The 12,958-nt window shown below is 38.8% G+C and overlaps 1 protein-coding gene across 2 annotated transcripts in view; it reads left to right on the top strand.

The window, feature by feature from the left end:
* The first annotated feature begins 280 nt into the window (after positions 1-280).
* The window catches only part of sdk1b (sidekick cell adhesion molecule 1b), a 213,949-nt gene continuing 201,271 nt past the window's right edge, over positions 281-12,958 (top strand). For both annotated transcript variants that reach the window (XM_059553691.1, XM_059553690.1), the window contains exons 1-2: positions 281-492; positions 1,265-2,128. In XM_059553691.1, the coding sequence (XP_059409674.1) occupies positions 1,636-2,128 (493 nt within the window). In that variant the 5' untranslated portion in view covers positions 281-492; positions 1,265-1,635. The remainder of the gene's footprint in view (positions 493-1,264; positions 2,129-12,958) is intronic.

Below are 12,958 nucleotides of genomic sequence, written 5' to 3'. Positions count from 1 at the left end.
TAAAAGCAGTATTTATTACGTAACAACAACAAAAAAAACTTTCTGAGACTTAAACTTTCTAAAAGGAGATCTGAAAACTTTTCATGTGTGACTTTCCAGCATAAATGTTCCTGTCTGATTGGGGGCGCATGGCACCGTGTTTCAGAAGCTTCTCCTTTTCCACGTGCTCTCCATAAAAATAGGCTGTAGTGTGCAGAAGAGGGAACCAATCAGCGCTCAGCAGGGCGGAGCGGGTGGGACGCTGAATTCAACTTCAAATTCAGCTCTGTACAAATTATTATTCCAGAGAGGAGAAACTCAAGCCGCTTTATTCAAAGCCATTTAAAGAAGTGGCAGTTTTACTTGCGTCCGACTAAACTTTGAATTGCCTGACAGGAGCTTTGTTGCAAGTTTCTTTTTATCCTCGGCTCGGGCAGCAGGTGTTCGGTGACCGCCACAGAGCTCAGCTCTCTGATGAATTAATTCAGCCAAACCACACCACAAGAACGTTAGGTGAGGACTTTCATTTAACTTTACAAAGATAATTTACATCGATTCACTGCAAAACCGAACACTTAAGGATTAACTACTGGGATGGAGCTTAACCGTCGACAGAGGAGCTATGTTTACAGTTAGGGTTTGGAAATGGTCCTTATTGATGTATATATATGTATATGTATATATATATATATATATATATATATATATATATATATATATATTTTTTTTTTTTTAATTACGTTCATTTGCACTGATGGTTCCAGAACTTATATTCTGATATTATACTGCTTTAAAATGCTCTTGACAGTCCTGTCTCACAATTTACAAACACCCCGCTCCTGAAGCTACAACGCGATTCTAGTCAGACCTCGAAAAATGAGTCGATTCTTTTTAGTGAATCAAAAACACGGAGGGCATCCAGCGTAATCCGATTCCCAAAGGAGCGACTCTTAAGAGTCGGCTCTTTTTTGTGAATCATAGACATACAGCGCCACTAGCGTGGGCAAATGATTTTATGCCCGTTTTTAGAGAATCTAAACCATTATGGACCATTCAGCTACTGAATTCATTTGAATAACTTACTGATTTGCAAGTAAATATTTTTGAAGGTTTGTTTTGTTTGCCTATTTACGTTTTTGGAAGTAACGTTAGGACAATACCTATTATTCCCAAAATACACATTTTATAAGAAATGTATTATCTGATTTATTATCTCCTCAGAAGGTGTCATATTACACCGCTCGTAATTTGCACTTACTTATGACGTCTGCTTTTCTGTTCACAGGTGTTTTTTCGTTTACGAGGAATTTATACTGGACGTTCTTGGTTCCTTTTGTGTCTTGCTTAACCTCTTGGATACAAAAAGTCTTATGTGTAACTTTACCCTTAACTAGATTAATAGCCTAGAGCAACATTTCCCGCGAACTGCTCCAAACGGATAAAGGCACATCTAATGAGCACCGATATGGATTGTAAGGGATTCTTCAAGAGTCGCTGAATGCCATGAAAATGCTCGAAATGATCGGGTAGATAATCCGACTGCGAATACGTCAAAACAACGTGGCTTTACAGGAGATATTGGCGCTCTAAGCGGATAAATTAAATCTGGTACACTCAAACGTATTAATACTTAACTGGAATCAATACTGAAACATCATGAGCCGTCTCGGGACACAGAAGAGCTGCACGCGATTAGTGAAGGGTTGTTCGCGGAGCGTGTCGTTAATTGTGGAGCTGCGTACGGAGACTTGGTACTTTTGGTTTGAAAGTCTCGTTTTTGTCACTACTAAATGCGCGGACGAGGGTGAGAGCTTCCCGAAAGCCTTGAGACATGAAAGTAAAGCGACCGGGAAAGTCGCGGACTCGGAGCTGAACTCTCTCGCGTGTGGGATGAATGAGGATCGCCTCGTAAATGCGGCGGAGCGGAGCGCGCACTTCAGGCTTTTCTCACAAACCTCCACATCTGCCGAGGTTATAGATTCCAGCTTTACCGTGGGTGAGAGCCCACTTACCAAGGGCAAAGTTAAAGGGATTATTCACGGCCAAGGAAATACACAGAAGGTGATGGCTGGGAAAGCGAAGTGCGGGATGTGGGGTTGGATTTTTGCCCTTGTGTTCCTCTGGAATACCCACATGTTGCGCGCTCAAGGTAAGTTTCGAGTTGTGTATCATAAAACGAGTTTGTGTGACTTTTAATTTATGCGAGATTTAAAACCTTATTTAGACAAGTAAATATTTTAACAAGTTCCAGGTTTGTTCAAGTGCATTATAATGATGCTATTGCATGCACAAATGCATGTATAAAACTGTCTGAGTTTTAAAGTCGAGGTGAACATTTAGTGCTCTTCAGGGTATCAGAAAACCTGAAATAGAAAAGAATAAAGGACAGAGAGGAAAGGGGGGACAAGGAAAGAGAGATGAACAGACAGAATGAGGGACATGGAGAGAGAGGGGTGGGTGATCGTGCCTGTGTGTGTCTCAACAAAAGCGGTAAAGGTCATATGCTGTCAACATGCACATTTTCTCAGGTCACACACACGTCATATTGACTGAGCATCAAACTGACAAGCAGAGGGAGCAAGATGCATGAATTTACGAAGTGCGTGCGTGTGAAAGAGAAAGGGTGTGAAGGAAAGGACGCTGGCACACTTTGTGATTCAGAATTATGATTCAGAGCAGAATTCAGTTAAGCCTTGACTGGAATCGGCTTCATCAGGCTGTAGACTGCATACGGTGCCAGCTGGGTACCCGGCAGGCTGTTTTTCAGGGGTGGGGGGTGTTACTGATTGAATTAGGATGTTTTAAAGCAGAGCACAGACTTAGCGTGCTACACGTGGGAGCATTTCAGTCTTTAAAATGGCAGCAAGATTAAAAGATTGAAAAGTACGATTGTATTGCAAGCAACGCCTCACCGTGTTAAACGCATTTGGCATGGAGATGCTGTGGGCTTTTCAGTGTTGGGGCTGTGAAATCCGTCTCTTTCTTTTGGTGGTTACATTAATGCAAACACATGAATGCATTTGACTCAAAACAGTTTACAAGAACACCCACTCCTGTGACTCTTCTTTAGCATTGGTGGCTGACACTTTTTCCCTCTCTCACTTTCTCTGCGTGCTTGCAGACTCAGCTTTCTCCCTGTGTTAATGTCAAGGTCTTGCTATGGCTTTGGATGTGGCCCAAACCCCAACCTTAAGAAGGTCAGAAGGCTATTGATCACATCCCGTCAGGCAAATGGCAGAAACGGAGTCATCCTGCTTGTGAAGCATCATACTAGTCTGATCACATGCAGTACAGCCATCAGTTTTCCCTAATCAAGTTTATTCTTTTTAAACCTGAAATTCCTCAATGATTTGTGTCTCTCATCATTCAAAGCTTCACTTTTATAGAAATTAAACATTTGTTATTCAAAATTGATATTTAGAAGCAGGCTACTTGCAAGAAAAAGTTCAATGTATGCTCAACTTCTGAATCATTCTCAGGTTCTGCTCATGGAAAAAATTCAGAGCCTATTATAGATGAAGGTGGAAACCATTAATATGATATCTTACATGAAATAACACAAATTTGAAGGTTAAATAATAATAATCATAATAAAAACTATAAGCATTGCCTTGTTAAGATCTGTTGATCTGAGAATGGAAATGCAATAAAAAAAATAATTTTCAAATTATTAAATGTCACTGAAAATCTGAAGCATTTAATATGCAAGAAAGTGCTCTTTTGCAGTGAATTATGCAGTTATCCCAAGTATTGACTAATAGGAGACATAGAGTTCTGGAAGTTCATTGGTCAGAATTTGTGGTAACCCTGTGAGACTCTTTCTCTTTCATGCAATGCAATTAGAGCCGGTTTCTTCCTGTCATGAAGCTGTTAATAATACAAGGTAGGACATGGTATTTCCTTCCATTTTATTTTCTAAAAAAGACCAATGATAAATTCATAGTGAATGAATAGTGCTGCTGTACATACAGTCGTGGCCAAAAGTTTTGAGAATTACATAAATATTGGAAATTGGAACAGTTGCTGCTTAAGTTTTTATAATAGCAATTTGCATATACTCCAGAATGTTATGAAGAGTGATCAGATGAATTGCATAGTCCTTCTTTGCCATGAAAATTAACTTAATCCCCAAAAAACCTTCCCACTGCATTTCATTGCTGTCATTAAAGGACCTGCTGAGATCATTTCAGTAATCGTCTTGTTAACTCAGGTGAGAAGGTTGACGAGCACAAGGCTGGCGATCATTATGTCAGGCTGATTGGGTTAGAATGGCAGACTGGACATGTTAAAAGGAGGGTGATGCTTGAAATCATTGTTCTTCCATTGTTAACCATGGTGACCTGCAAAGAAACGCGTGCAGCCATCATTGCGTTGCATAAAAATGGCTTCACAGGCAAGGATATTGTGGCTACTAAGATTGCACCTAAATCAACAATTTATAGGATCATCAAGAACTTCAAGGAAAGAGGTTCATTTCTTGTAAAGAAGGCTTCAGGGCGTCCAAGAAAGTCCAGCAAGCGCCAGGATCGTCTCCTAAAGAGGATTCAGCTGCGGGATCGGAGTGCCACCAGTGCAGAGCTTGCTCAGGAATGGCAGCAGGCAGGTGTGAGCGCATCTGCACGCACAGTGAGGCCAAGACTTTTGGAAGATGGCCTGGTGTCAAGAAAGGCAGCAAAGAAGCCACTTCTCTCCATAAAAAAAAATCAGGGACAGATTGATCTTCTGCAGAAAGTATAGTGAATGGACTGCTGAGGACTGGGGCAAAGTCATATTCTCCGATGAAGCCCATTTCCGATTGTTTGGGGCATCTGGAAAAAGGCTTGTCCGGAGAAGAAAAGGTGAGCGCTACCATCAGTCCTGTGTCATGTCAACAGTAAAGCATCCTGACACCATTCATGTGTGGGGTTGCTTCTCATCCAAGGGAGTGGGCTCACTCACAATTCTGCCCAAAAACACAGCCATGAATAAAGAATGGTACCAAAACACCCTCCAACAGCAACTTCTTCCAACAGTCCAACAACAGTTTGGTGAAGAACAATGCATTTTCCAGCACGATGGAGCACCGTGCCATAAGGCAAAAGTGATAACTAAGTGGCGCGGGGACCAGAATGTTGAAATTTTGGGTCCATGGCCTGGAAACTCCCCAGATCTTAATCCCATTGAGAACTTGTGGTCAATCCTCAAGAGGCGGGTGGACAAACAAAAACCCACTAATTCTGACAAACTCCAAGAAGTGATTATGAAAGAATGGGTTGCTATCAGTCAGGATTTGGCCCAGAAGTTGATTGAGAGCATGCCCAGTCGAATTGCAGAGGTCCTGAAAAAGAAGGACCAACACTGCAAATACTGACTCTTTGCATAAATGTCATGTAATTGTCGATAAAATCCTTTGAAACGTATGAAGTGCTTGTAATTATATTTCAGTACATCACAGAAACAACTGAAACAAAGATCTAAAAGCAGTTTAGCAGCAAACTTTTTGAAAACTAATATTTATGTAGTTCTCAAAACTTTTGGCCACGACTGTACAACATGCATCAACAGGTGTCTTTGTGGGTTTTCCTTTATTCCTAAACATATTTTTCAAAATACTTCAGTCCCAAAAGCAAAAACTTTTGAGAACTGTCACAAACCGTCCCAAGTCGTTTGGCTGCGCTCTCTGTATTTATGACTTTTGCCAGGCATGTCAGTCGCTGAGTGCCTTTCTGTGTGTACGCTCTCAATGCACATCAGTGATGAATGTTTGCATTAGAAAGCTCTGACATCTTGATGTGCCACTGAGGTCCCTCAGAGAATCAGATGAAGAAGAGAGGTGCGAGAGAGATGGGATTAGAGAAAATATGTGGGCTGAAACAAGCAGAGATGGTGCAGATGTTAAAGAGGAGTGGAGCGTGAAAAGGAGGAAGCAGTGCAGAAATAAAAAAGAGGAAGGAATGGGATGGGAGGTAGTTTTGGATGCGTAGATCTCTACGGAGGAGAGCACTGGCATCTCTTTACCATGCTCTTCCTTCACATCCATCACAAGAGACAGTTTTAGGGTCACAGGGATGTCTATCAAATCAAAAAGAAAAGAAAAGCCTGTGCGTTATCTAAAGCAGAGGAAGAGAGGGGGGAGGGGTGAAAGTGGAGTGGAGGAGAACATAATGATGGCAGGAGGCAAAACTCAGAGAAACTGAGAGAGAGAGAGAGAGTGTAGGCATGATAAAATTAAATCAAGATTGATGTGATTACTTGTCTATGTGCGCGCGTGTCCGTGTGCACGGGCCCTGGCAGGGTCGGCACAGAATGAAAATTGCTCCTTGTGTCTGAAGCATCTCTCTGTGCTGCTCTGGTCAGATGGGCTTTTGATCCCGGATGACAAACTCCTGCAGGGGCTGAATAAGAACTGCTCAGAATTACACCCAGTGCCACACTCCAGTACGTACTACACCCTTCCCAGAATCCCCTGCCATGCTCCCACTGGCACACTCAAACACCGTACTGCCTTCCAACTCTTAATGAAACAAAGTCACCATAAATATAAACAAATCCTCTACGCTTGACTCTATGGCCAAGCTGGTTGTTTATCAAGTCAAAGTAAATCAAGACCCATTAGTAGTGTTTATTAAAGAGTACTATTATTATGATTCAAACAAACACATAGCTCATCCTACACAGTTCGTGCTACAGATATGAGTGAAACCTCGATAAGTTGTCGAATAACATCAACAATTAGACACTGTTGGCGCAAAATTCCAAATATTAACACTTGCGGTCTTAGCCTCTTGAGAGTGTGTGCGCCCGCGACAGGAATTAATTGCGCAAAACACGAAAGCACAGTGCCCTTATTGCAAACTAAATCCACACTACCTCTACTAACGCTCCGGAGTGCTATACCAGACTTAGTGTATCCCATCATTCATCATGTTTAGCAATAAATTGAGATTTTTGCCAAGATTTTGCGAGAGGTCACAGGAACCTTTCCAATGAAAGTTAAATATTAATATAATAATCTAGATAATATATAATATAATATAAACATATAATTTGGTAGAAATGTTGCACATTTTATCTGTGCAAAGAGTAGTGGCTATTTATTTTGTACAACATTTGCAACTGCCTTTCATCACTTAATTAGAAGTAATACAAATGAAATTGTCATAGGGACTACTGAACAGACATTGAAAAGTTGATTTTAAAATGCAAAGTATTTACGACGCTAACCCCCAGTTTTGCAGACAAGGATTAAGCCTAATCCCAGAGTAAAATGTAAATCTTAGCTGTGTCAACTGAAAGAAACTTGCACTGACTGATCTTAAAATATATAAGTGCCTTTGTTTTGGCTCAAGATGCACACCAGTAATGTGTTTTCTAAGGCACGTTACAAAAAATTACTTAAATGTCCTAATTGAACTATGGCCTGATCCTGGCTTAGTCTAAGCCCTGTCTGTGAACCAGACCTAAGTGTGTCACATCAGGTAATGAAAAAATTCTACACACACTTCATCCTCACTTGAACACTTGGGACAAATACAGAAAATACGTCATATGAGTAGTCAAGTGGTCAAGTGCAAAGACCACAAGTGTGGGAATTTGGACAAGGGGTTTAACCATTTTGTACCTTTAACCATTTCAGCATGTTCTGATTTTGTGCATTTTCTCACATAATGGCCAAGTGAATGACTATCCTTCCATGGGAGCCTTTGGGGTTTGCTGTATTGGAAAGGGTATTTGAGAGTATACTAAATGAGTGGATATGTTTTGGTTCTAATTTACATCTAGCCTGTCTTGGCCATCTTTCTGCATTGTTCCTCTGCTCATTTACCTTCTTTTACCATGTGTTGCCCAACATTTCTCACACTGTCACCCTTAAACAATTTTGAAGTGGCTTGCTGTGTGACTGTGTGTGTGTTTACGCATGAGTGCAACGTTAGTATTAGGCCCCAAAAGCCATTGTACCTTTATTGTTTGCTTGTATTGTGCGCCTGTAGACCCGTTCCTCCCCCTGTCGTGACCCAGACTGTGTCATTAACCAAAGCCTTTGTGTCTGTTTTATTCTAAAGTGGCCAAATGAGTATAGACATCTTAATTTCAGTAGTAAACAAAGTGATTTAATTGGTTTATTGCTAACAACATTTCATTATAGTAATCATCTTGAATGATTGGGAAAAAATAACTTTGATAGTTTGCTGACAGGTGGTCTATTACGAACAACAATATAACTGCTCGTATTCACTGCGAAGAACTAAAGAGCTTTGAGGAAATGCTTGGCAATAAACACTTGGATTTAATTTGCTCTGCCTGTCTGAACACATCTGCCTTCCGCACTTAAGTATTATCAGGCGATCATTACATTCACAAGGCATGCTCTGCGTCCTGTCTTTCCACCCCCACTTTCTCTCTTCATCCAAAAGTTAGCACATTTATCGGCATGACAGTAATGAATCTTATTTAGAATGAGATCAAAGCCAGACAACATAAGAACATTTTCACACCGAGCAATTTTGATTAGAATTTACATGTGAAACCCTTTCTTTAATTCCCTCATTGTTTCAGTCCTCCTCTCTGAAATAGGTTTTAGCTGTTTCTTCTTTCTTTCTTCATTTCTTTCTTTCTTTTTCTCTTGTTGATGTCTGTAGCACTGAATTTGAGTCAAACCACTGGCTTTTGGATGGAGGCCTTTCCATCTTTACTAATCAGCTTTGACACCAATAGATTTTTTTTCTTCAACATTCATAAATGACATTATTACATCTTTGTTACTGAGTATTACATGTTCAAGTTTTTACTTTGCCTTTGAATTTGAGTGGTACCTCGTAATCTGTGCATAGTACCATTCATTGGCTTCTGGAAGCCTAGAAGGCCATGCATATTATGCAGGACTGTACAAGTGCCATATTAACATCTTTTCAATTTCTGCATGACATCGAGTGAGTTTATCAGTTATGCAGGATTAGTCCACGAGAACTACTGTAGTTTATTATCTGAATTGGAATTATTTCAGTGCCACGCACTACTTGAACTGGAAGCTTATTAATTAAAATTTAATTAAAAATAAATTTAGGGCAAACTGACATGTCGCTTTACACAGTTAGATAAACGCTGATACGCAAATGAAGTGTTTTATTGTCTCTTTTCTCAGAGTCAAGGTGATGATTGGGATAGGAGAGGCCTGTAAATATTTGCTCCAAATATGAAGAAATGAAACCGGTATTTGATTATGATGAAATGTGACCTGTGCTCGTTTCTAAAAGATGAGTTTTTCTCTAGCTTTTTAAAACCGAGGACCTATAATGCTATAACCAGCATCAAAGTTTACTCAATTAATTGAAAGTGATGCGTGATTTCACAGTTGCTCACAGATTTATGTTTACAGTGCCGCCACACGACACAACTGACACAGCCAATAACAAAGTACTCAAAGATAAACACATTCTTTTATGATTAAAAAGATGGCAGTGTGATTCTGATCAATATTTCAGTGGTTACAATTCTTATTACAGGTCTTAGAGGTTTCAGCCACAGTGTGGACAGTAAACCACGTTTTTTTTTATTATTCTTTTTTTAAGTAATTAGGCATGTGGAAGCCAGAGCTATGATCCATAACTTACTTCTTACTGCCTTCATAGGCTATTGCCTTCAGTCAGCATCATATCATGAAACCTCGAAAGTGACTGATTTAAAAAGATGTAAAAGTTTACACAAATTGACTTGACGTGATTGATCAAACTGAGTTCACGAGAGTTTGACATTAGCAAGCTGCTAAGCTAACAGTATGATTCTTTAATGTGCTTAAAAAAACATGGTACAGTATGCTCAAATAATGGGCAAAACAATTCATTTCATTTACATAATAGAAAACTAATGTATGTTTCAATAAATATACTATTTATTTAATAAGTTGGATTAAATTGATCAGTACTAACAGTAAAGCTATATTATTTACAAAAGATTTCCATTTCTGCTATTCTAAATATTGGTATTAAAATGCTATTCAAAATATTAATTAAATCTTAACGATTATATTTTGGGATTGTCTTTTCTATGAAGGCATTTTACTAGCTTTGGAACAGACGTCTGTTCATCTGTTACATTTTGCTCTGTCGCTGGTATTGCTGTGCCATGGTGTCAGTTTCTTATAACATCTTCTGGTTATTACTTCAGGCCATCCTTAAAAATATTCTTGTTTACCGTAACCCGACCGACCCTGTCAATTTAGCACCGACTCAATTTTTTATTTTTTTTTGCTTTTAGTCCGACCGACTTGCCGATTGTAAATTTGCGTTAAGACCGACCAATTATTTTTTTTACTCTTCAAACAACTAATACAAACGCAATAAAATACTATTAATTATATTTAAGTAAGTATTGTAAATATATAAATTGCCTTGGCCTACATACAAATGAAGGCTATCTTCTTTAATTAAAAAAAAACCCTTGACGTCATCTGTGTTTACACGGATGTCACACTGTGTGGCCTGTGCGTTCGCTTCGTCTCATACTCTTACTCACTGTCAGAGTCAACGGTTCGCGCTTGGTAATGATGGCTGCGGCTGCAGTAAACTAAATGTTCGCGGTCACTGTTCAAAGTCATACGGGTTCGAGCACCATAATACATCTAAAAAAATTCATTAAAACAGCTCGACACCGCTTTAACTTGGCACAAAGTTCTGGAAAAACTGTGCCCAGATCTTTTCCCATCCCTTCTCCTCTCTAGTCTAAAACCGTGACCGTGTCGACTGTCACTTTATGTTCGAAAATCTATTGCATGAATCAAGCACGTATCAACCAACACAAGTTTCGAAAACGAAAATAAGAAAATTATTTTAACGACCTTTTCTCGGAGCGCGTCCAGTTTTTTTTTTTTTTTTTTTGAACAGGCGTCACACAGCAACTGCAGCTTCGGACAAACACGCATAACAGCAAATAATACTTCTGCACAATGTTTCTCTTTTTACAACAGTAATGTGAATTCAGCCGGTATTCAGTCTCATACAGTTTCGGGCTTGAATCGCCTAGGGCTGTCAAAATAGCTGAAAAAACTAAATTCGAATTTTTTACTTAAATATGATCAAAATTCGAATTGTATTCGAATTTTAAATGCATAATTTCAGTTAGGGTGAAGAAAAGCTTTTTGCTTCTCTTCTGAGGCTCAAGATAGCGCATCGAGCAAAATATTACTGCATGTTTATTCAAAGCATTAGAATACATGACTGTGAAAAAACATAATATTTAAAATAATGTTTATGAACCAATTATTATTAATTAAGTTGCTTAAAGAACTATAAACAAAACAGCATCATGTATGCATGCATTGTTAAATAAATAAAAAGGACAGAAAACCAGTCACACAGGATAAATTTTTTCATTTAAAAACATGAGATGCGCGAAATATGCGTTCTGTGTGAACGGCTTGGTTTCAGTTTTGATGTAAACAAGATCTTCTCCACATTGTTTTTTTTTTTTTTTTTTAAGTGGCTTCAACTGGATTAGGCTAACATAACCTTATAATGCAATGACACATATATTGTCATCGAATCTCATGCGCGTACACAAGGTGAAAGATGAGAAAGCAGATACTGCGGGTCGAGCTTGTCCGCCTTTGAAAGTTGTGTAGACACAGCTGTGCGCGCGGCGAGATGGAATGGAACACGTACCGGGGCTCATAAGGCAGCTTCCTTAAAGCACACCTAAAATTCATATGCGCATTCGAATGTGGATTTTTATTTTAAATTCGACGAATATTCGAAAAAATATTTTTTTGATAGCCTAAGAAAATCGCCTATGCGATTTTTTTGTTGTTGTTGAAATTAATGTTTTGCATTATGGCAGTCCACTCTGCTTATTGTTTTTTGAAAATGTTGCACTCCTGTTTGTCATTTTGCACGTAACTTCACGCCAATAAATCATCAGAAATATTGGTCTTTACCAATATATTGAATCTTTTACATTCCTCCATCCTTTTGTCCGTGGATTTACCTATATTTGGTGTTATTTGCCGTATAAAACTTTAGACATGCAAAATCGATTTTACAATCGATTCAATGAACACTCGTCACTCAAATCAAACAGGATTTTTTTCACAAAAGTGACAACCCAAGAAAGCAAAGTAAACGTTCTCTCATTTGTAGGTTGCATTGATACATAGCGGTGGATGCAAGTAAAACAGTACCTCATTTTTTTTCTCACCTGAAATTCATGCAATAAACATGTTTTCGACAAAGATTTAAATTTGTTTGTGGTCTATATAGCCTGCATCAAAATGAGGTTTGCAATGATGAACCCGAAGGCACGGGTTGAAGACCCATTCAGTGACGTCACGATATGCTAATTTGTTTAAATTCATACCGACGTCATCACCATCACAAAAATTTACTTTTTTTTTACATTGAAACTTGAAAAAAAAAAATGTAGACCGACCTACCGACCCTTTTTTTAAAGAAAATTACTGTTACTGCAAACCAAATATTTTTAAGGATGGCCTCAGTAAGGGTTGTATGTGCATAGTGTAGCTGTCTTCTCTGTTTGTCCTTGTAGCAGTTGTCAGGGGCAAGGCATTTGTGACCAAGAGATTCCTTGCAGGGTTGGACCGAATGAAACGGACACAAACATTTCCACATACCAAATGCCATGTTCTGCCAGGTTTGACGTTAGTGACGGCAAACGGTAAAGGTCAATGTATGGTAACTTACTGTGGTGCACCTTTTTTGAATATAAGAATGCACTTTTTTTGGCAAGACATGGCAAGACAAATAACTTAAATTACTGTTCCTTTAAAATATACAATTATTTAGCACTTTTATATTTTATTATGTTAAAGTCTGGAACAAAAAGTGGAACAAGTCACTATATGCTTTCATTGTATAGAAAGGAGCAGTGTTAATGTGCTTTGGAAATTTATGTTATATGATAGGGCAGTAACGTAAGGGTGAATGTAGCTTGATAGAAGTTTCAGTTTTGATTTAACTGTTTCTTTGTTTGGAAAGAACCATAGTTCTTG

Source organism: Carassius carassius, chromosome 7, assembly GCF_963082965.1.
Source record: "Carassius carassius chromosome 7, fCarCar2.1, whole genome shotgun sequence".
Classification (NCBI taxonomy): domain Eukaryota; kingdom Metazoa; phylum Chordata; class Actinopteri; order Cypriniformes; family Cyprinidae; genus Carassius; species Carassius carassius.
The sequence above is the reverse complement of the archived record's forward strand: the minus strand, read 5'-3'. Positions and strand labels throughout refer to the sequence as shown.